The sequence below is a fragment of the Ochotona curzoniae genome, unplaced genomic scaffold (assembly GCF_017591425.1).
Source record: "Ochotona curzoniae isolate NIBS_2020 unplaced genomic scaffold, NIBS_Ocur_1.0 scaffold_274, whole genome shotgun sequence".
Taxonomy (NCBI): domain Eukaryota; kingdom Metazoa; phylum Chordata; class Mammalia; order Lagomorpha; family Ochotonidae; genus Ochotona; species Ochotona curzoniae.
In genome coordinates this window covers 10,443,043-10,467,958 of record NW_024467101.1, presented here as the reverse complement: position 1 = coordinate 10,467,958, position 24,916 = coordinate 10,443,043, and the positions used below count along the sequence as shown (strand labels likewise).

The 24,916-nt window shown below is 48.9% G+C and overlaps 1 protein-coding gene across 1 annotated transcript in view; it reads left to right on the top strand.

The window, feature by feature from the left end:
* Positions 1 to 24,916, top strand: part of SEZ6L (seizure related 6 homolog like) — a 51,385-nt gene that overhangs the window by 7,020 nt on the left and 19,449 nt on the right. Inside the window, exons 5-9 of the mRNA XM_041003593.1 lie at positions 4,061 to 4,229; positions 6,837 to 7,003; positions 7,975 to 8,169; positions 9,582 to 9,720; positions 22,684 to 22,880. Of these exons, the coding sequence (XP_040859527.1) occupies positions 4,061 to 4,229; positions 6,837 to 7,003; positions 7,975 to 8,169; positions 9,582 to 9,720; positions 22,684 to 22,880 (867 nt within the window). The remainder of the gene's footprint in view (positions 1 to 4,060; positions 4,230 to 6,836; positions 7,004 to 7,974; positions 8,170 to 9,581; positions 9,721 to 22,683; positions 22,881 to 24,916) is intronic.

Sequence of the window (24,916 nt, the reverse complement as noted above, 5' to 3'; positions counted from 1 at the left end):
GCAAAGGAGCCACCAAAGGCGAAACTGTTACACCAAGATCTAGAGGCTGAGCAGGAAATACTGTGGCTGGAGGTAGAGAGCAGAGGAACCCACCTACTCAAGGATCCAGAAAGGAGTCGGTTCTCAGTGAATGTGAGAACATAACAATGGACCACTGTGGCTAACCCACAGAGATCATGGCCGAGAGGAGGTAAAGGAAGTGGTGAGCAAATGTATTACTCAAGGCCTTCAAGCTGTGTGACAGCCAGGTGCTACCTGCAAGAATTCAACATCACAGTGGTCCCCCCATCTTTCAGTGGCTGAGAGAGTATTGGTGGTCAGAGCAGAGAGATGGAAACCAGGTAGGACAATACCTACTCCTTCCCCAGAGCTCAGGCAGGTGGGATTACCACTTCACAGGTAACAGAGAATAGGGTTAAGGGAGAAGATGTAACATGATTGTGGTGGCAGAACTGAATCTGCACCCTTCTCTTCTGAGCTCTGTCTCTTACACCTTTAACTTCATGTGTGGTCAACAGATGAATGAGTTGATCAGAAACGCACAATCCTGAGCCGCCCAGGAGACCCACTGGCTCAGAATGTGCATCAGAGCATGGCTCTTGGGCGCATTATCTCAGCATGACATCATGAGGAGCCAGGACCGTGCCACAACCAGCCCTGACTGGGTAGAGACTTCACTGTGTTCAACTAGATGCTCAACAAGGGAGCAAAACCCTGGCAGGGTCTCCAAAGCCCCGCTTGTGCCTAGGAGAGCAGAGGTCCCCGTAGCAGCTGAACACCTACTATGTGTGTGTGCCAGTTTATGAGCCACATGTAAAGACAAGGCTGACAACAATAAAATACCATTCCTACCCCCTTCGCATTGCAGTCAAGTGCAATGCCAAAGAAAAAATTTTTTAAGGCAAATGAGATCTGATAATAAATTCTGAGATTTAATTGTTGCAATTTTGTTTTCCCCAAGGCCCTTCAGAATTTTTTCTTTCTTTTCCCTTTAAAAAAAAAAGGGGGGAAAGAAAAAAATAAAAGATTCAAATCCCAGGGCAGTAGGCCTCCGTGCCTCTCTCATGTTAATTTTTATCTATGTGTGAAATCAGAGAGGAATTAAGCTTCAATTTGCACTGAGAAAGATGGATAGGGAACCACGGCTGGCAAATGAAAGGCAAACAGAGCTATCAGTCGGCTTAATAAGGCAGAGAAGAGGGGAAAGAAAGCGAGCAACAGTTGAGAGGACAGATGGCCGGCGCCCTCCATCGGGGACGAAGCCCTCCAGCTCCCAGCTCCCGAGCCACTGGGCAGTGATGCCAGCTGTACATCCAGCACCACTTCTGTGCCAGGAGCGGCATCAAGCTCTCTCCAGACACCGACTGCTGGTTGTTCATGGAGGATGGAGTTATTACTCCCATCCTCCGGGGAGCAGACTTGAGGTCCAGACAGTGAGCTTCATAAAAGGTTCTCATGCTCTTGCTGTGTTCCCAAAAGAAGCCCTACATTTTTGGTGCTCTCCTTGCTGATGGTCACAGCAGAGTCCATAGCAAGAAAGAGGGCAAAAAGGCTGTACTTCTCTTTCTGGAACTGGAATTTTGTCATTCTGTCATTCCACAAATATTGCATGTACACCTGCTTTGTGACAAGCATGGGCTTGGAATTGAAAGTACAAGAAGGAAAAAAAATACATTTTTTTTTTAATTCAGTAGACATCTATAAAACACTTGTTGTGAGCCAAGCACCCACCATTGAGGATCAGCAGAAAACTGAGTATGAATAACAAGGTAAAGCCGGGCCTGGCACAATGGCTCAATTGACTAATCCTCCCCGTTCAAGCATTAGGTTCCCATTGGATTACTGGTTCATGTCCTGGCTGCTCCACTTCCCATTCAGCTCCCTCTGTGTGGCCTGGGAAAGCAGCAGAGGACAGCCCGAAGCCTTGGGACCTGTACCCTCCAGGGAGACCTGGAAGAAGCTCCTGACTCCTGGCTTCAGATCAGTTCAGCTCTAGCCCTTGTGGCAACTAGGGGAGTCAAGCAGCAAATGGATGATCTTTCTCTCCATAAGTCTGCCTTCCGTATAAAGATAAATAAACCTTTTTTTTAAGGGAGCAGGCAAAGTAGTGGCTCCCATAACAGATTCTGGGGTGAGGCTAAAGGAACCCAAGTGCCAGCTGCTGCTCTTAGCTGTGTCTCCTGGAGCAAGTGACTGAACATGCCTGCCCTCCTCCTGCTGCTGCTCAAGAAATGGTTGTGTCTTACTTAATCAGCATTTATGGTGAGCACGCTGCATCCCAGAAAGGTTTCCATAGTAAAGCAGAAAGCAAAGGGAAATATTGTCCCAGCTCTTGTGAAGCCACACACACACACACACATTTATTTTCCTTTCTGTCTTTCTATCCTGCAGAAATGAAGAATCCCTGTCTTTCCCAGGCAGCTGTGCCTGGGGAGGAAGCTAGCACAGGTTTTTTTGATCTTTCTAAAATACAGAAATAGTCTCCCTGATCTGAACCACTGGACTTGACCCAGCTGTGACCTTGGGCTGCATCTCACATTCTTTTCTTCCAGGCTGACTGCTGAACCCTGGCAGAGGTGCCTGTTGCCTACCAGATCTTCTTGGGTTTGGAAAATGCAAAGTAGCTCTCCCAACCAATGCATGAAAAGCAATTCCCTAAGAACCAAACAGTTCTGAGGAACAGCCCCCTTCTTTGTGAACCACAAAGGTTTGTGTGGCTCTTGCTAATGCACAAATCTCTTTGTTTAGTATTCTTATATTAAGTTTTATATGAGAAAAGTCATAGATGGTTCTAGTAAAAATGAATTTCCAAGAATTACAAAAATGTGGGTGATAAGAGTTATTCACTTTTCTGTTCATGATCTCATTTGATGCTTGCAAATAGCTCATTGAAATAGATATGAGAGATCATTTTCTAACTTCCATTTTTTTCTCCTTAAAAAGTACTACTTTCTTATATTTTTGGAGACTATGGTCTTGAATAACTGTATACCTGGAGGATATTGTTTTACCAAACATTTGGGAATGGCTGTTCATTTTTTCACTCTTTTTTTTTTTTCAAAGGAGACTTATGTATTACTGGAAAGAGTTTTTATCTGCTAGTTCATTCCCCACATGGCTGCAATGGCCAGGGCTGGGCCAGGTCAAAGTCTGGAGCCTGGAACTCCAGGGCCCCAAGCATGTTGAGGTCATCTTTCACCGCTTTCCCAGGTGCATGAGTAGGGAGCTGGATTGGAAAGGAAGCATGCCAGCTTCCTGGATGGTGGCTTAACCCTCTGTGCCACATCACCAGCCCCACTCCTCACTCTTAAAAACAGAGTAGCATTGAATGTCCTCATCCATAAATCTTTGCACAAATCTCCAAGTCACTGCTTAGGATACATTCCAGATGTGTGACTACTAAGTCAGGGTGTAGGCACATGTTGTCCAAACGTCTCGCTGAATTGCCCTCCTCTGAGACTCAGGGTCTTCCCCCCAGTCTCTGAAACTCGTTATCTCCCATCGCTTGGACCAACTCCAGAAACTGCTTGAGAATTTTATCTTGACAAGTTAGGTATCAATGAAAGATTACACTACAGATTTTGCTTTTCTCCTGAGTGAGGCTGCATTTTTTTTTAGTGGTCACTAAGTACTAAAAGTATATTTCTTCTTTGAGGAACTTCCTACTCATAATTCTTGATCGTTGTTTTATAATGAAAAGTCTGGCCACAGCTGACACCATAGAGGAAACCTTAAATTGCAACCATTCCCTACTACAAAGTGAACATATGGATGGCTCCAGTTCTAGAGTAAGGGCTTCCATCAAATAGGGTGACCTCTCTCCCCTCAGGAAGACAAGTTCCTTCCAAGATCTTTTTCCCTGTTTCTCCTCTCTCTCATCTCAGATTGCTTCTGTTTCATCCTAGCTGACAGGTAAAGACGGATGGCATGGAGAGAATGAATTATTCACTTGAGCTCTCTCTCTCTCTCCTCCTCCTTTCCCCTTCTTTTCCTTCCCCTTCCCCCTGCCTCTTGCTCTCCTTCCTCATTGCCCACCCAAACTCCTACTCCCTGGACTCAGCCCCTTGCGGAGGGACAGTACACAACGCCACCATCGGCCGTGTCCTCTCCCCAAGTCACCCTGGGAACAACAGCAATGGGAACCAGTTCTGCGTATGGACAATTGAAGCCCCAGAGAGCCAGAAGCTGCACCTGCACTTTGAGAAATTGTCATTGCATGAGAAGGACAGGTGAGCCCCTGGAGATCATCTCCCACCCCCCAGCCCCTTACCTCCCTGCACCTGGGAATGTGCCTTAGGGGTCTGCCATCTTGAAATAGCTGTGGCTTTCGGCTCATGGAATTCAAGAGAGAAAGAGCTTGGACGATGGCAGAGATCCAAGCACACATCAGCTTCTACCTCTTCCCATTACAGATGAGGAAACCAGCACACATGGTGAGGGGCACTCACTCCTTGATGTATAACAGCATATTGAGAGAGGCAAGGAGAGAAGCATTGTTCTCTGCATTGCCTCTTCATTCCCTCACTTGTCTATCCCTTTCTGCAGTCGAAGAAGCAGGGAGCATTTATTGGACACCTGCTCGGTGCCTGGCTCCACAGCAGCCTCAGAATAACCTGGGGGCTTCATTAAGAGCCAGATCCCAATCTGCCTGCTGGAGAAGCCAGGCATGGAAGCCCTCCAAGAAGGATGCTAAGACAGACAGCTTGGGGAAGTCTCTTCTTCCCAGGGGCACTAGAGACAAACCAAGCTCATAGCCGACAGCAAGAATGAGCTGAACAAAGGAAACTCACCAAAAGCTCTTAACATGGACCACACAGACACACAGGTAGAGCTCCCCAGCAGCTTCTTGGGGACCCTGCAAAGTGATCAGTGGAAGAAATGAGTTGGCACTGACCCAGGGAAATTGGTTCTCAAGGGTATCTGCCTGCAAAAAGGTTTGCAATAGTTCATCAAGGTTAAAGATACACACACACACACACACACAATGGTGGCATTCATTAGAAGGAATGAGGACTTGATATTGTCTGCCACAACATGTTCATTGCAAAAACTCAGAGCTAGAGACCAAATGGAACTCTGAGCTCCTCATTGGAAAGAGATGGGGACTGGAACCCAGAGATACAGTGGCATGGGTATTCCAAGGATGGATAATACGTAGGGAAAGCAAAGAGCGAGCCTGTTAGGATAGAGGAGTGCTAGAGCCGAGGTTCTCGTGGAAAAAAAAAAGGTAAAAATAAAGCTGGGAAGATTAACGGACTCTATCTGAGGTAGCCTCTGAATACCGAGCTACCTCTGTGGGCAACAGAGACACGGAAAGGTTTGGGGCAGTGGAAGGACGTGGAGAAGGATTTTAAGAAGACCTCTCACAAAGTGGTGTCTTTCTTTTGTCCCATAATATGCAACAGACATGCTGGGACTTCTGGTCCAACATATTTAAAAGATGTTGTATGACCCCCTCCACACCCTTTCTTGAGAAATCCTAAGACACATGAGCCAGCAAAAGCCCTAAGTTTCTGCAGGAAAACAAAATGTTACCTTTTTGTTCGACGCACCCTTTCCCAAACCCATGTGCCCTCAGACTGTACACGGGATTCAGATGGAAATAATGACTTTCACAGACATTCTGGGGACATAGCTAGGAAGATGGTGTTTTTAGAAGACTAATAGACTGTGGAGATTTGGGGACTGCGATGTTTTCTCCAAAGCAACCGTCTTTGTCAGGGTCTTCTGTTCTTTCCCAGGAGAGTCCTGGTGCTCAGCCCCCAAGATACAACAGGAGTCAGGTGACTGTGAGATGGCCCCCTTCCCATCCCCAGGATGACCCTTGACCTCTACTGCAGCTCTCTCCGCTGGATTGGACACACGGCAAAATGGACAGATTATGGCTGTACCCTGGGTGCATCCTAATCACATCTGAAATTCAACTGGGCAACATAAAATCCACCTTTTACAAATCACAGTTTAAAAAAAAACTCAAAGGATTAAAAATCAATGTTTATGACTCCATAAAAGAAACTGAGTTATTTCTATACTGCGTTCTTCCCCCACTTTTGCATAATTTGAAAAAAAAATACTGGGACTAGCAAAGAATCAAGTACTGAATGCTTTCAATAACCATAAAAAGGATGTTTTGTCTAAAGCATCTATTCTTCATGGAACTTTATTTTTTTCTTCCTCTTTTCAAAACCTACCTGTAAGGTAGGTTGGAAAAATGGTGTGGTGCTACCTTCCCCCATTTGGGAAACTGGTATTTAGGTGAACCCAACTGAAGGGGAATTGGGAGTGGCAGATCTGGACTCCTGACACCCCCCAGGAGTGCTCTTAGCGGACAGGGATCAGCAACAGAGCCTATCAGAGACCATGTGCCTTGTAAATGGCTCATGCCATCCTCCATCCTGAGCACCTGGTGTCCTCTGTCTCTCATCTCCACCCTCAGATGGGAATCTGATTCCTCCCAGAGGCTTCGAAAGGGGAAATGTGCCTGCACAAAAGTCACGCAGTTAATACTCTGATCCAGATCTGCCTGACTCCATGTGTACTGTTCCTGCCATGATAGTCATCTACTAACCCGGCATCTCGTTAGGAATGCTAATTAATAGCTGTTCCTTAGTTTCATCCATGAGGAATGGACAGAGATTTGGTCACATTTCCCCAAAAGAGGCAACAGGTTCAAGCAGGTGATGTGGCCAACCTGTCCAGGCCAGCCAGGGCTAAGCCAGAGATGTGAATGAGACCCCAGATGGAGCAGTCACATGAACCCTCCTGCTACTGCGCATGGGTGCCCCAGGAAGGATAGAGGAAGAAACAGACCCTCTGTTCTCTGTTCCCACTGCCAGGATGACGGTCCACAGCGGGCAGACCAACAAGTCGACTCTTCTCTATGACTCCCTTCAAACCGAGAGCGTCCCCTTCGAGGGGCTGCTGAGTGAAGGCCACATCATTCGCATCGAGTTCACATCCGATCAGAGCCAGGCAGCCTCAGCCTTCAACATCCGGTTTGAGGGTGAGAGTCTTGGAGGGTAACCGGGAGCACAAGAAGCATGTTAGGGTCTGAGCTGGATCCTGGGGAGGCAGGAGTTTGTGCTGCCGGGGAAGAGGGGAATGTGAGGTTGGCTAGACCAATTCCTTCTTTGCCAAAAGCAGCTCTCAACCATCTTTAAAGTACCCTATGCCATTCCTTGGCAAAAAAAAAAAAAAAAAAAGATTGGAGCAACACATCTGTCTCTATAACCTGTTGTGGGTCCTTAAACTCTTTCTATAACTCCACCCCAACAAGACTTCTTGTAGTTCAGCCTCCTGTTGCTTCAGGACTAGCATGGTTGCACATCAGGTTAAACCACCAGCAAGAACGCCAGTGCTGCTTACAAACCTGGCTGCTCCATTTCTAATCCAGTTTCCTGCTAATGTGTCTGGGAAGGCAGCAGAAGGAGGCCCACGTGCCTGGGCCCCTGACACCCACCTGGGAGACCTGAATGGGATTCCAGGCTCCTGGCCTCTGCCTGGTTCAGTAGCCAATTGGGGAATGACCCAGAGGGTAGGACATCTCTTCATGCCTGTCTCTCCTGCTCTCTCTGTCACTCTGCCTTCCAAATACATAAAATGAATCATTTAAAAAGAAGAATTAGCAAACACTGACCTAATCAGAAAGGTGGCACTGGACATTGAGGGGTTCTTGCTCTGACCTCCCCAGGAAACGTTAGTCTTTACCTCAGGCAAAACTATAGTTTCCAGGGGCAGACATCAGGACGCTGGAGCTATGGGATAAGAAAGTTAATCAGAAATTCTAGTTTGGGATAGAAATGAAACAAGGTCCTAAGAGGTCAAGTGTATGCCCTATGGCTACACATCTGGAGGGTTAGAATGGGAACACATGGCCTGGGGCTTATTTCACTTTTCTCAAAAGTGAGGGGCCCACCTTCTTGGAGTCCCATCTGTCGTCCTTAGCTGCCTTCTCTCTTTTGGTCCCCATTTTAGCCTTTGAGAAAGGCCACTGTTACGAGCCGTACATTCAGAATGGGAACTTCACCACGTCTGACCCCACCTATAACATTGGAACCATTGTGGAGTTTACTTGCGACCCTGGCCACTCTCTGGAACAAGGCCCAGCCATCATCGAGTGCATCAATGTGCGGGACCCGTACTGGAATGACACGGAGCCCCTGTGCAGAGGTGAGTGTGGACACGGCCCTCTGCCCAGGGCCCCCAGGGACTCACACCCCATCCCAGGAGAAGACTTGAGTTCTAAGTTGGAAACCCAGTCCCAGTTTGTACCCCAATCTTTTCTGTGGCTCTCCGGTTGCTACTAATCCTCAGGGGAAATGGCAGAGGGGTACATTCTGAAAGGGGCCCCTTGCTCCAAATACAGACCCCCACAGTGCACAGCTTGGTCAGCAGATTCCTGCATGGATATCAACTGCTCTGCTCTGCTCTGCACCTTTATGCAGTCCCCAGCCCGGGCCGACAGCATGGCAGCCTCAAGCTGCATTGATAATAATGATCATAATAGTTACCAATAGGTGTGCAATAATTATGCTGCAGGTGCCCAGCCAAGAGTTGCATTAAATTTCCTTCACCCACAACCCTATCAGTAGATACTATGAGCAACATTGGTGGAGACCACGAGATGACAAGTTTAGGAGCACACTGGAGGCAACTGGTAGACCAAGAGCTGGATCTCTGTGTTTTTAGAGATCTGTGGACCTTGGAGCCTGTGCAGACCCTTGTCTGTACACAGGCTCCCAGTGGCCTACCCACCCCTATCTCCCCCTCGTTCAAGGCTCTCCGGGCAGCATGTGGAGTAATGAAGGGTGCCCTTGCTCTCTGGCAGCTCCAACCTGAACGGGGGCTGGCATAAAATCACAGCTTTGCCACGGTGAGGGATTGAGCCCTGTATTAAATGTGCTGGTTGAACAGAGCGGAATTTATTGGTGCTTTGGCCTCTGCCACATTGAGAGCTTTCCAAAACAGAACATACAGAGTGAAACTGAAGTGGCTCTTGCCACAACCACATCCCTGCTCCCGGTACAGGGCGGAATACTGAACAGGAACGATAACTAAATTATCAAGTCCATGTCATGTGCCATGCACTGAGCTGCCTGCCTAGCATTCATGTGCTCCATCAAGCTTCAACAAAACCCAGGGAATTCAGTGGTGGCAACTCCCCCATTTTATAACAGGACTCTGAGGCTCCAAGGAGTTGCATATCTTATCCCAAGCCCATCCGAGCAGACAAGCCTGGCCCCTGAACTCACCTGACTTGAGTGACCATCTCTTCTCACTATCCATCCTCACTCGCTTCTCACTACTCACAGAGCAGATCCCTTGAGGAGGCCCTCCACCTGTTGAGTTCTGTCCTTGGTCCTGAATTAACCACAGCCCGTTACCTGCCTTTTACCAACCTTCAGCCAAGGAGGCAGGTGACGAGCTTTCATTTAGTCATTCCACAGGCAGGTTCTGACTATCTGAGATGAAACCACCTACCCACGGGACTCAGAGATGCACTAGCATGTGATATGAAAGTCCACATTTTTGTCTACTGTGCCATCTTGGCTTCCTTACCAAATCATGTCTGTCTTTTACAGCTATGTGCGGTGGGGAGCTCTCTGCTGTGGCTGGGGTGGTGCTTTCTCCAAACTGGCCGGAGCCCTATGTGGAGGGTGAAGATTGTGTCTGGAAGATTCATGTTGGGGAAGAGAAGAGGATCTTCCTGGACATCCAGTTGTGAGTGTTTTTGATGGGCAACCTGCGCCCACCAATCAGCTGAATTTAGGAGCTGTGGAAAGAAATTTCTCCTGCTGGTTAAGTGTCTGCTAAGTTCCAGGTACTTTCCTGCAGAGCCCACCAGGAAACCAACAACATCAGCACACATAGAGTCCCTATCTTTTAAGGAAACAAACATTTCATGAGAGTATGCACTGACAATTGCATTCTGTAGCCTTCATCAGTGATCTAGGGAAAGATTGGTAAGCTGGGATTTGGTCTAAGGAGAGAAATCAGAAAATAGTTCACTGAGGATCTGTCCTGAATGTTCAGGACTAAAGGATGAGTTGGAGTGATGTGTTCAGAAAGAGAAGGATATGCAAAGGTCCTGCGTCTAGAACAAGCATGTCATTTGCGAGAGTTTGAGTGGCCATGGTGGCCAAGGGGACAAGGCACTGTTGCTGCTCACAGTCCAACAATAATTTGCTTTCTTGTCTGTATCTCCTCCCTTTAGTCATGACATGGTCTGGCTTTCAGGTTTGGATCTAGAGCCTGGTATGTAATTGGTATTCATGAAAAATGGTTGTTGAATGGACACGTGTTTTTGGAGAATGGACTTATTTGGCTGTGTGATTGTGTTTACTATCTTCAGTGAGGGAAACCAGAACTTCCAGAACTTTCTCCCAGGCGAATGGCTATCCCAGGGAGTAGGATAGCACTGATTCTGTGCAAGACACAACAGGGATTGCCCCTGGCCATTGGAGCCCTGTATGAAGGTCCATGATACCGTGGTCTACATGAGGCTACTGAGACCAACAGAAGCCACACAGCTGCCAAGAGCAGAACTGAATCCAGGCTTCAGTGACTTCTCAGCCATGTGCTTTCCACAGCCCTGGGTGAGATGAGGGTGAGAAGGGAGCACAGACAGAGGGTGGTATCTGAGGAAAGGAGATGGAAAAGCTTCCTGGTAATCCTAGGCAGCTGAGACAGGCTGCAGTGAGCAGGAGAAGATGTCAAAGTGCAGGCTGGGGAGCAGCCCTCAAAAGCCACCCGGCTCTGCAAGAGAAGAAAAACATGACCTGCAAATTATTCATCAAACTTATGAGAAGCAGAACTCCCATCTGCTGGCTCACTCCCCTGTGACCTGCAATGATGGGCTGGGGCTGAAGCCAAAACTCAGAAACTCAATCCAGGTCTCTCATGTGGGTAGCAGACACTCAACTTCTTGCCCATCACCTGCTGCCCCTCCAGAGCGTCATTAACAGGAAGCTGGACTGGAAAGCAGATCCAGGACTCAAAACCTGAGCACTCTGATATGGGACATGGGCAACCCAAGCTGCACCTTTAACTATTGCACCAAATGCTCATCCTATCCCCTCCTTCTGTTGGCTCAACCTTTCTCTCCTAGTATGGGACCTCCCAGATGGATGGTTTTGTTCAAACAAGATTGACTCACACCTCCCTTTGGTGCCAGGGGAATCCTGCTTTCATCTCCTCAGAGTGTCAAATATTCCATTAACCTTCAGCTTGACACTGAATTGAGTTTTATTTCCACTGCCAAACACACATGGGACAGAGCGGCTGATTCTGGGAGCAAAAATCCTCTACCAGTCCAGTCTGTTGGTTTTTGTGTCCTGAAGGGAGCCTTTGCAAGGGACAGGCATAGAGGTCAGTGTTGACTAAGAAAAGATCTCTTCACCCCCTCCTCCATGCCTGGATACACCATGTCCTGAGTGCAGTTCCTACACATAGCCCCTCCAACCTTCAGAGTTCTCTGCAGTCATGGGCTGCCCTAATCCAAGGGTGGGCAGAGACTCTAGCCCTAACAGAACAGGCAAGTACCATACGTATGGGAATTGGGCTGCTACAAAATATTGTAAAGGACAGGAGCTATGGGGAGTGGGGAGAGAGGGCTGGTCTACTTGCTGAATTCAAACTGAAGACCATCAGTTTGCAATCCTTGCTCTGATGATGAAAGTCCCTTCTCATGAAAATGCTTGTGCAATTGAGCACTTACTCTTGGCAAAGATCTTTCCACCCATGAACTTTTTAATAAATATGCATTTTATTTACTTGAAAGGCAGATACAGAGGGATAGAGATAGGAATAGAAATGATTGTTAGAACTCTCATCCATTAATTCATTGGTCAAATGCCAGCAATGACTGGGGCTGGACAGGTGCCAAATGTGGACTCAGAACCTTAATACAGGTTTCTCCTATGAGTGACAAGAACTTAATTGCTGGAAGCATCACCATTGCCTCCTACATTACACACTTAGCACTAAGCTTGGCTCATAGTAAGTGCTCAATAAGTAGGAGCCAATTAAACAAAGTCAGATAGTCATGAATTTTCAAAGTCAGAATTTGAATGCAAACTCCATGTGGCCATGATGAACAAGGAGGGATGGGGAGTGGGTAGGGAAAGGCCAGAAAAACGGAGAGATCATATGCTCTTAATCCCAAATTCTAAGCCAACTGCAGGACAATAGATAGTCTTAAGAGGGGAGCAGGGTCAGTAAGGAGGACTATGTCCCCCACTTCAATGGGGCAAGCAGTTGACATCCTCCCTGGACCTTAGGACTCAAAGTAACATCAAACTGGGGCAGAGGTATGCGGTAGAGACTCTCACCAGCAGGAGGAAGATAGAGTTAACCCTGTCCTTGAGGGCCACATCGTAAGCTGACAAGGCACAAACAAGCAACAACCCAGGGGACCTGCAAGAGACAGGAATGGCTAAATAAGCTTTGTCAACTCCAGGGACAACTGCCAAAGTCTGGAGGCCTTTCTGGTTGTGACAGTTGGGCAGTGACAGGGCGAGCTGACTCTTGTCATCTGGTGGGAAGTAGCCAGGAAGAATACAAAGCCACCTGCAAGGTTTAGAAGAACGGGACCCCCTGTCAAGAATCACCTATCCAAAATGTCAGGAGCAGCAGGGAAACTCTGATCTATGCTGACACCTGAAGGGCGCAGGGGAGGGAGGCACGGGAGAAAGGGAAAAGTGTTCTGGCCACCAGGAACAGTATGTACCAGGGTCCCTAGCCAGGGTGCTCGCTCCTGACCTGCAAGACATAGCAAGAGCTGAGCACACCCCAACTGTCTTCAAGATATTTGCACTCAGAGGCTGCTGTGGCTATTTCCATTGTACAAAGGAGAACCCTGAGACTTGGCAAAGGGAGAAAGGTACATGGGATAGCCTGGCTAGGAACTATCAGCACTTAAATCTGAACTCCACTGGATGGCATTCCAGCATTTTGAAAAGGAAGTGCCATGTGTGCAAAACTCCACGAGGTCTCCATGAAATAGGACAATCAGGCACTTAGGAGGAAGACTCGCCAGCAGGGCCTTAAAGGGCTGCCCCAGGGAACCTGGCTTCCCCAAATGGGGCATCAGGAGACAGGTTGGCAGCACTCACAGGGATTAAAGCCAGGCAGGTGGGAGCTGTGTCCTCCGGTCAGCAGCTCGAGGCTCTCCGCCCTGGACACACTGGCACGCAAGCAAGAAAGCAGAACAGCAGCTACACTCGGAGCCTCTTCCCTCCCACAGACGGGAGTGAAAATAGCATCTCGCCAGCCAGGGTTATGTGAGGCCCAAGAGCTGCTGTGTTTAATTTATCTTGCTTGGTTTCCACTGACAGTTTGAGTAAACCAATTTGGGTTGGATAGTAAAAATAATTCCATCCTTGGGGCTGAGTGAATGCAATTGCTGCTTATCCCATGGACCACAAGAAAGCTTTGGCCCTGCAGACCAAGCTGAGTCGGTGGTCCTAGTGGGTACTGGACGATGTTGGCTGAGTTCTGGGGACAGGCCTGTGGACCAAGCAATGGGGCTCTTGGTTTTCCTCTGAGTCTACTGGGCAGGTCTGCACACGTTCTAGGCTTTGGCATGACCATTCTCCTTCGTTGCCATTTATTAAAGACCTACTGTGTGCTGGACCCTGAGTGCCACACCTTACATCCATGAACAATAATGACTGTGACTCTGTAGAGGCAATAAAAACAGACATTAGAGCTAATGTGGGCGGAGATCATGACAGAAGGATAGCTACCCAAATCAGCCCATGCCTGGCACTTCATGGGTGCTTCCTAAATGAAGATGAGAGTAATCAAGATCCTCAAATAGGACAAACATTGGCAGTGGCCACCTTGTGCACTGGTTCATAACAGCACAGAGAGGTGACCCGGCTTCCTCAGGTCACACAGCTGGTGCAAGTGGAGTGAACACTGTGGCCTCCACTTTCATTGAAAGGGCTTTGGGGTTGGGAGCCCGGGATGATCCAGGAAGTCCTCCAGCCCTGTAGGGGCTCAAAGTTTAGGAAGAAAAATCCTGTTATAAATAGATGACCCAAAGGGCAATAATGTGGAAATGGGGAGGGAGGGTGGGGTGCGAGGTTTATCTTTGCAAATTGTGAAATATCAGAGAGAATGATACTTAGGAAAGATTATTTTTAAGAATTAAATTATTGTGTTTATTTGAAAGTTAGAGTCCCAGAGAGAGAGATCTCCCACCCTCTGGTTCACTTCCCATCCTGGTCACAATGACCAGAGTTGGGCCAGGTGGAAACCAGAAGGCAGGAACTCCAGCCTGGCTTTCCACATGCATGGCAAGGGCCCAGCCACTGGGGCCACTTTCTGTTGCTTTCCAAGTGCATTAGTAGGAGGCTGGATTGGAACCAGAGCCATCAGGACTTAAATCAACACCCTGACAGAGGCTGTTGGCCATGCAAACAACAGTTTAGCCCACAGTGCCACAGCGCTGGTCCTTGCCACTCTGTTTTTAAGACAGAAAGAAACAGGCCCAGAAAAGTAAAGCTGGTCTGCCATGATCACACAGCTGGGAAGTGGGCAGCTAGGATGTGACCAAGACTTGAAGCAGATCCCTGGGGCCATAGCCAGCATGAAAGGACTGCCCCACACCAGAGAAATCTCCATGCCCACCCGCAAAGACACTGATGTGCCACACCCCTGCTGTGAGCACCTGCTGCAAATAGATTTCTGGGAGAAAAAATACTACTCGCCTGCCCAAGCCCCAAACTGTGCCCTCCTCTACTCTGCCCAGCCCCCAGAATCTGCCCTGTGCGTGGGCGCCTGCTCTGTAAGCAGGAATTAAAGCGATCGAATAGCAAATTCTGTTACCATGTGAGTGATGGCTCCAAATATTTCCCTTCAGCGCCTGTCAACCTGCTCCGTGCTAAGTTAATTCCAAGCCCTAAAAGTTAAGTGCCTTGTCCAGAGGCACTTCAGTCTTTCAGATACAGTTGCTTTAGGCTGCAACAATCTATCCCCCGCCAAGAGCCAGGCATCAGAAGAAGCACTGAAGAGTAGAACACACCGTGGACCCCAGGAGAAGAGGTGTCCAGAGGTCAGTAGAAACCACGGGAGACACAGCCACTGTACAGAGAAAACTGGCCGGGTTGGGAGTTGACGTTGTAGTGCAGGGGGTTAAGCTACTACCAGCAATACAGGCATCCCATCCGAGTTCAGGTTCAACTCCCAGATGCTCTACTTCCAATCCAGCTCCCTGCTAATGTGAATGACCGCCCTGCTCCACAGAGTAGAAGTGACTTGATCGCGAGGGCAGCCCAGCCCAGCCCAGCCCAGCTTCCCTGCAGGGTTTGCAGCTGGTCACAGCTTAGCAGGCAGCAGAGCGCTTGCCTCTGGTCCTGTGATGGCCATGGCCTCATGGGAAGGCTCCCCCGGGCTGCCCTGCTGGGGGCCTCAGAGGGGAAATTCAGGGCAAACCCTCAGGGATTCCCAGGGCTCCTGTCTGTCTTCCCAGAGAAGATTTCCCACACAACAGTGCAGGTTACTGACAGGCAGGGGAGGGTGGCGGTGGCAGCTGGGCTGCCCTGAGGGGTGTCTTGGCTGCTCCAGGAGCCACGCCAAGGTGTTCCCAAGGCGATGCCTTCCTCAGCCTGCATCCTGATGGAGATCTGGAGTGACAGGCAGCCTCGATGGCTGCTGTCGTTGGCTGTGACATCTTCCTCCCATAGTGCGCAGCCTGTGTCAAGCCTCCTGTGTGTGTGTGTGTGTGTGTGTGTGTGTGTGTGTGTGTGTGTGTGCGCGCACCGCACATCACCACAGGACGAGCACACACACATCTGACTCCACCCATGCATGGTATTGCTGTCAAGCTCTATTCCTGCACCCTGCCTCAGAAGTCCTAGCTTTCATTCTGGAGCCAGGACCTCCATCCAGGTCTCCCACATGAGTGGCAGAGGCCCTAGTAGTTGTGACATCTTCTGCAGCCTTCCCTGGAACATATGCAGGGAGCTGGGCAGCTGGGATACAAACTGGTGCTCAGACACACGAGCTGGAGTGCAGGTGGCAGCGTAGCTCACACCACCACCACATCGGCCCCCTAATTTTTTTTAAAATGATCTGTGGAGTCTCAGATTTGGGGCAGTAACATGTCTGCGATCCCAGATCAGAGAAGTTAGTGACAGGCGCCTCTCCCTGCTGTCTGCCATTCTCTGTCTTACTGCCTGGCCACCCTGGCCACATATCCTTGTCCATCGCTCATTATGACAAGCAGATGTCACTCTGAGTCAAAAGGACGTGTTGCTGGCATGGCAGCTTGTGTCATGGACAGGTCTCAGCTGTGTTGTTCCCATTTCACAAATGAAGACACTGAGGCTCTGAGAGGTGAAGCCAGATCCTCCTCAAAGTCAGCAGCCTGAAGGCAGCACCCATGCACAAGATGTGCACCTGACTGCCTGCTGTCCCCTGAGACAGGAGAAAGCTGCAAGGTGATGGGACAGGGGCAGGGGAGGTGATACCTGCTCAGCAAAGTATCTGGGAGCCATCAGGCTTTGACTGGGTGCAACACGTCCTGGTGTAGATCCGGCCCACTGCCTTCTGCAATGACTCAGAGCAGGGGACACAGGGAGAGGCGACGTGGGCAACCACAGGGGGATGGGAGGAGGAGGGGATGGCCCCAAAGGACAGGCTGTTCCCAGGCAAGAGTCCCACTCCCTTGCCCCTCCTCCATAGAGATGAAAGGGAAGAACATTCCAGAACAGGAGGTAAGAGAAAAGGAAAATCTAAGAAGCGGACAGGAGGGTCTTGGGCTGGGGTCTCCTTCAAGGGCACACCTCGGGGCAGTAACTGCCCAGTGAGGCCTCCTGGGAGTGCGGGGATGGATGGCTGTAAGTGACCCTGACACCTGTTGCGCACCCTGGTTCGGCTGTTCTGCTGGTCAAGAGATGGGCTGGATTCTGAGCTGACACAGCCAAGTGTTGGGAGAAAAGAGAGGAAGGAAAAGGAAGAAGTAGAAAACCATTTACTTGCTTTATGCCTTAAGAAAAATCTCAGGGAATGAGGGAGAGGCTGATGTGGTGGCACTGTGGGTTAAGCTGCTGACTGCCACACTGAAATCTCATACCAGAGTGCAGCTTCCTATCCCAGCTTCTCTGCTTCAGATCCAGCAGATGCAAGGTCTCACTCTCCTCTCTCTCTCTCTCTCTCTCTCTCTTCTACCTCCCCACCCCCCATTTCTCTCATGAATGTGTGTCACTTGGCCTTTCAAATACATAAATCTGAAAGAAAAAAAAAAGAAGGAAAGAAGGAAGGAAGGAGGGAAATAATTAGGAAACTGTTCGCAAACAGAAGGGGCAGCACAGACCAAGCCAGGGAGGAGGTCCAGGGTGCACCCAGGGTTTGGTATACCAGATGTTTAAAACAGTGAGAAAGGGGCTGGAATCCAGTGGGAAGGACTGTCTGGGCACCCGGGCTTGACTGTGGGCTGGTTCCTGCTGCTTCCACAGTTCAGCTCTTAGCAGCTACTTCTCCCCCTGTCCCCACCCCAACCCCTGCCACCCGCACACCACACAAACCCCAGAACGACGTATCAATTGGCTCTCATGCGAGACCTGCAACTTCGAAGTGCACGTTGACATAAATGCATAAGCATCAGACAGTCGTGTCTCCCCTGAAAGTCCTGGAAATGCTACTTAGGGGGAAACCTCGTAAAGATTTCCCAGCCAGGGTCAGAGGCTTGTTTAGCAAGGAATCGAGGAAAACCAGGCGGTTTGCTCATTTCATCCACACCCTCCGGCTCAATAGTTTGCCAAGCTTCTCTGCCACTTTCTCTGCCTGTCCAGGGTCTCCTGCGAGGGGACAGGTGCAGGGAGAGGAAGAGCGAAGGTCAAAAGGACAAATTGTGAGCCTGCACCGTGACTAGGCATCCTCTGCCCTCTGCTGGCCAGGCTGAGAATTGAGGCGTGTCAGGTTGAATCTCTTTCCCGGCCCTGAACAAACTCCGTAATTCAAGCTCCCTTGGGCTTCTTCTGTCCCTTTTGAAGAAGTTAACAACATTCACACAAACCCAGACTCAAAGGAACAAAAGAATAGACCTTAAAAATGTAGTCTTCCTCCCAGCACACAGCTCCCTCTCCCCAAAGACACTCTCATAGCTTGCTTCAGTACATTCCCCTGACTTGTTAAATACCTTCAAATCTGGAACACAGATCTTTGAGCTATCAAGATAAAGTCACCCAGACTAAATAACAAATTTAACACTGGTTTTATGGCGTGCTCAGTTATATTTCATCAGTAACGATAAACAGAAGAAAATAAATGGTTAGTAAGCAATGGAAAACGTTTCAGAGATAAAATCTTTTTTAACCAAAAAAAAAAAAAGCAGTCCATAAAACGAAGAAATATTACCTTTATGGGAAAAAGCCAGGATATGTCTAACAAAATGCGAATTTAGAGATGATTCTGTAAGAATACAAACTGAGCCAGGATTAGCAAAGCAAAAAGAAGAGGTGACTTCTTCCCACAGGTTTAATTTGCATTTTTTAAAGATTTATTTTTATTGTTATGTGAAAGAATTACAAAGAGAAGGAGAAATAGAGAGACCTTGCATCCGCTGGTTCACTCCCCAAATGGCTGCATTGGCCAAAGTTGGTCTAGCCCAAAGCCAGGAGCCTGGAGTTTCTTCTGAGTCTCCTTCATGGGTACTGGGGTCCAAGGACTTGGGGCATCCTCCACTGTTTCCCCAAGTTATTAATAGGGAGGTTCTAGGAAGTGGAGCATCCAGGTCTTGAACTGGCACACACACACAGACACACACACACAGGATGCTAGTGCGAGAGACAGAGAATTAACATACTGTGTTTTTATCTGTATTTTTAATATGGCACTGAACCAGACACACTTGTATTTTTTTTCATTTTTGTATTTAATTTTTAATGTATTTTTATTGGAAAGAAAGAAAGAAGCAGAGCTGGGAGCTGGCAGGGGCTGGAGCAGACAGTGCTTGGCCTTGCGGGGCGGGGGCGGTATATTATCCTGCAAACTTCTCCTTAAGAGAATCCTACTGCTCCCAGCTCCAATCCCGTCAAGCCTGCCAGCTGGTCCTCCATCACTCCTTCTGTCCTGGGGTCAAAGAGCCACCTGCTTTCTCAGCATCTCCTTAGTTGGTGTCTGACTAACTTCTCAATTCAGACAGCAGCTGAAAACCCTGCTCAGCCAACACCCTTGCAAGCCAGTTCTCTCCCAGTTTCATCCCATGGCTTAGAAATGATTCCTAAGCGTCAGGGACCCTGGATTCACTCAGCACATTAGACACCTAGGCTGAGCAAGCGAGATGCAGGCTCATTGCTACATCGTGGTGGACAGCAGCTGTCCCAGGCGGTCAGCAGCTGCACCTGCAATTAGAACCAGCCTATCAGCAAAGCAGATTCAGATGCAACAGCAATTAGCTTCGTTCTTCCACCAACTGCCCTTTCATATCAGCTTGCTGGGATTCTGCATCTCAGGACGGCAGGTGCATCTTGATGGGATTTCTGGTCCGATCCAATCATTGTGTAACTCAGCATTATTCACATTGAGCTTTACCCCTGCTCCAACACAGCTCCTTGGAGCTGACATTCTGCAGCCAGGAAAGACACGGCGTTGCTTTACTGTCTCAAGAGAGGCTCAGGAAAGTTCAGCTTGCTACTGTGTTGCCTTATGGAACATCCAGGATGATAAGTGGTTTCTCTTACATGGTACTTGGTGAGGGCCTGGGCTCCTGAGTCTGGCTGCTCTGGAATTTCTGCTTTGCTGGGGTCCTGTCCTGCATGGGCCATTTATGACAAGATCTGCAGTTGGCTGCCCACCCCAGTCCCCGCAAAGTGCACAGTCAGATGCAAGAATGAGACTCTTACTCCAGCTCCCATCAATGACTGGCAGCTCTCTCCCAATATCCCTTTTTCTCTCTTCGCTCTGCCCCTAGGCAAGCAGACAGCTCCAGTCTGATTTCCTCACTGCTCTTGTCTCAGTGAACATGAAATTCAGTCACTGTTAGCACATGCCAAAAGAAAGACACCTGCCAAGTCCCCAAGAGTTCTTCTGAAGTCTCCACCATCAACATGAAAGTAAACTGATGCATCTTTATCCCTCCCTGGGTACACCTCTCACAGCAACAACCACCCTTCCCCCTAAGACATTCCTTCCTATCTGCCTCTTTCATGAGCCAGTGAATTTTTTTTTACTTCTCTTATATAAGCTAGAGGTGGAGTGGGGGGATGGGGACAGGGGCAGAATAAAGCTGGAGGCGCCGTATTAGAAGGTGGTATACATGGCTTCTGCTCTGTGGTATACCTACGTCACCATTGTTCAGAGTGACTGGCTGCTGCAAGTCCAGGTCCATCTGTCCACTGGAAACAGCAAGGGCAGGCCAGAGGTGCTAGGGAAATCTGCCTCTCTGGAAGCAGCCCTCACCAAGGAGAGATGGGACTGGGAGGATACACACCTCTGCCGAGCCATGTTCTGTACCATCTCCCGAAGTTCCTGCAATGCATAAAGTGTCACCTGCCTACTGTCTGTCCACCATGCAATGGCTCCTTCCCTGACTGCTGTCTCATTTCCCACACCAATCCCCCAGTGCTCCCCCTGGGGAAGCCTCTCAGGTGAGCCAACATTTCACAGATACCTGTGTAGTTGCTGGGGCTTCTGGGAAACCCAATGCGAGCAGCCACATTTCTCCCTTTAGAAAGTGTCGATGCTCAGCCTCTGTTCTCACGTTTGTGGTGCAGAGGGCCTTTGCTGAAACTCCAGAACAACAGACGTCACTCTAATGCGTTTTAGCTTTGTTTTTGTTCCTGGCACACGGTCTACAGAGTGGATTTTCAGAAGCATGTTTGGATTTGAGGGTGGGAGGGGTGGTGTTCTCTGTGCCCCGTAGGATGTTCAGCAGCATCCCTTGTGCCATCCATTTTGGGGACAAACACTGGATGGCAAAACTGCCTGACTGAGAGCCGCTGGCATCAGTCCTTTGATGTCTGCAAACTGGGCATTGTCTGCAATCTAAAGAGAAAAAAAGGATGATGGTGGTGGTGACTGTGGTCAAGGTCTCTCTTTCCCTCTCTCTCTCTCTCCCCTCAACCCTGTAACTCTGCCTTTCAAACAAATAAATCTTAAAAATGTAAAGCCTCCAGTGTCTCCCAATCGCCAACAAAATAATGGTGCAGACACGTAAGGCTGGTCTCTAAGTCCTTCATAATCTGCTACCCACACAACTTCTCCAGGATCTTGCACCTCTCTCAGTCAGGCACAGCGACCACTGCATCCACCATGTCCAAGATAACACAAGCTTCAAGAGCCTATTGAAGTGCTTTGGGGTTGGGGCGGGGGAGAGGAATTACCCGCCCGTTGTGGTCCCAAGATCTGATGTCAAGGTACTAGCTTGTGTGTGAGCCTTTGGGACGTGTCATCCTTTCTTGCTATGAGTCATAGTTCATAGATTTGAGCATAGTTCATGAGCCCGGCACTCCCCTTCCGCCCTCTACCTCAGCCCTTGACCATGATAGACAGCTCAAGTCATGAGGAAGGATTTGCCACTTGTTGGGTGGGAATACCGTTTCCCCCACGGAGAAAAGCAAGTTGCAATTAGCAACGTGTCAGCAAGTTTTGCATCAGGGGATGACGAAATCTGGTCACAAGCGACAAGGTGTCCAAATGCTACCTCTGGCCGTCACCCAAGAAATGGTTGTTAACAACAGGCATGTGGGTGATTCTTCTTACAACGCAAAGCGTTGATGACTACCACACAGACAAGACCATTCCAGAACGAGTCTTCAACACCCAGGCATTTACAGACCCGTGTGCTGTGTTTGTAGGGAAGAGCAGCATGACCCACTCGTGTTTTTTAATAACAATAATCTTTTTTTATTATTATTTTAGATGATGTTTACATAATTGATCAGGATGGGAAGGATCTAGGGTTAGGGAGAAGTGGGTGTGATCATTATTTCCAAGCTTTCTATTTCTTCTTTCCATTTCTGAAAGGAGGGAGGAGATAGGCCATACCCAGCCTCCCAACCATCCCAGCACCCAAGGATGGGGAAGGGCCACCTCACATCAACCCAGCCTCACATGTGACCCATGCTCTAAGAGTTCTGCCCGGGTGGATACAATAGTTTCAAAACACTGTTGATCTCACAGATCTATGGATGGGGAATCCTTCCCACTGTCCATTGGCTGACATTATCGAGCTTATATCTCCAATTGCCTAGATATTGGCTGTCATCGTTTGGCTTTAGTAGTTGTCCATATGTTCCATTCTCCATTCTCTGCTGTGGTACCGGCTGTCCTCTGCAGGCCCCAAGAGGCTACCATGTCTTCTATGTACACCATGGTATGCCATCCAGCACTCCATCCTTTACACTGAAGAGGACCAGTTTTCCATGGACCTGAGCCAGATGACCTGGACCAAGCCAGACCCTCTACCCTGGGGGCTTACGGATCCAGCACCCATCACACAGGCAGGCCAAAGCCTCAGGCCATGCGACCCGGGACCCAATGGTACCCCCACCCCTGGGGCTCATAGATGACCCACTCAGGTTGGCAACTGACACCTACATCACCCTCACTTCCTTGACTGGGTGGCCTGACACACAGCAAATCTTAAGGAAGTGTGTATCACCTGAGAGAGTCCATCGAAGGCTAATGGAATATTCCACATAACATGTTCTTTTTTCTGCTTCTCCCCCTGCCAAGCTTGAACTTGAGTAACAGCGACATCTTGACCATCTATGACGGCGATGAGGTCATGCCCCACATCCTGGGCCAGTACCTTGGGAACACTGGCCCGCAAAAGCTGTACTCATCCACGCCAGACCTCACCATCCAGTTCCACTCGGACCCTGCTGGCCTCATCTTTGGAAAAGGTCAAGGATTTATCATGAACTACATAGGTAAGTGTCTCATCCAGTCCATTTGGAGGAAGCGTGAATGGGGAGTGTTTAGATGAAGCTTAGGGTGATGTTTTAGTCCCAATTTCTGTTGCTAGAACAAACCACTCGAGGCTGGGTGATGTGTAAAGAGACTCGTTTAGCTCCTGGCTCTGGACATGTAAGATTGTTCTTGTATCACTTGCTGGCAGCTCTGGCAAGGGCATTGTGACCACAGCCCAGCAATGACAGATGGCCTCCTGCAGGGAGCAAGTGCAAGAGAGAGACCACAGGAAGAGGCAGGATTCAGGGCCAGTCTCCTTTAAGAACTAACCAGGATCCCAGAATAACTCATTACTAGCTCCTCCCAAGGAGGATGCCCCCTCTATCTGAGTAACCTCCTACCAGACTCCACTTCTTCAAGATATCGCCACCTCCCAACATGGCATACCGAGGAGCACATGAAACTCTGGGGAACTCTCTAACCCTATCCAAGCCATCATAGATGGTTTCCTCACCTATATCTGTATGGAAGATTTGAGCTGTATGGCTCTTTTGATTGTGTCAAGGGCAAGAGTCCGGCCCTGCTGTTTACCAAGAGTGTGAGTTGTGTCTTAGTACTGTCATCAGGGGCTGTGTGACTTGAACACATCAGTAACCTCTCTGAGCCCTCTTTTTGTCATCTGTTGGGTGAGAATAGGGTTTAAGATGCCTGCATTTCCCTACCCAAATCCCTGAGTTTGAGTCCTGCCTGCATTTCTGATGCAGCAACCCACTAATAGCTCAAGACCTTGGGTGCCTGCCATCCACACGGAGAGCTAGATGGACTTTTTGGTTCCTGACTTTGACCTGGCCCAACTATGGCTGTGGTAGGCATTTAGAAGAAAATCAGCAAATAGAAGATCTTTCTCTGCGTGTGTATCATTGCCACCCCCCCCCCAACCATTGCTGTTTTTCAAGCAGACAGAAATAATCAATGAATAACCATTTTTCAACTGAAATAACAAATCCTACTCCACAAGATTGACATTGGGATTATTAAGATAATGCATCCTAACTCTAAGATTTGTCTGTCTTCCTTTGAGGTCGTCTAGAATTTTCTGTTGTTAGCACACTCTCTTATATTTGCAGCTTCCCAAAGCATTCCTATCTCCCTCTTGCCTGCACGAAAGCTTGGCCCCTTCTCCCTAGCAGGTCCCATCAAATGGAAGGTCTTTCTCCCACCTCACGTACTTTCGGATTCAAGACATGTTACACTTGTCATGCTTGGTCCCCAAAATGGCTTAGTGAATGAAAGAAGTGAAGGAGGGAAAAAGGGAGAGACAGCGAGAGAGAGAGAGAATTAAGAGTATCAGATGGTCAAAGGTGCAATTGGCTGGAACTCCATGGTGGATACTGTTCCTTTTAGTTTGTTCTTGCTTTGTTTTAAAATGAGCAGAAGGCCCAGCCCAACACAGTAGTCCTCACCTTGCACACACCAGGATCCCAGGCCATATGAAGAGAGCTGGACTGAAGGTACAGCAGCCAGAAATCGAGCCGACACCCATTTTGGGGATGCCAGCAGTAGCAGGCAGAGGATTAGCATGCTACACCACTGGGCCGACTCCAACAATTTGAATTCTTTACTCCCGACTCTAAGGTCACTTCACCCCCAGTGTTCTTGGCAGTAACAGAGAACCTAGGAAACTCAGGGAGACAATGAAGACCTAATTTCTTATGATGTTCAGAATGGGTGCGGTGCGAGCTGCACTTTGAGGATTCTAGTGGGCAGGGTTCAGCCAGCAATGAGGGGAGATGCTCGTGCTTCCCGGGAACCAGGCTGGCTCGTAAGATGGTCAGCGGGGAGTGGGTGGATTCACCCAACAGGCTCCACCCACTCCTCACCGCCACCATCACCCTCCAACTGGAGCAAGAGCCCACGCCTTTGATTTGCCCACTGCTATCTGATAGAACCTGTCCTCCCAGTACCACTCTTGATGTCTAACACCAAGCCGCTGCCCTGACCCTGAGCTGTCCTGGGAAGCCTTGGGCCTGTGTGACTGAGGACACAGCACTGTTCT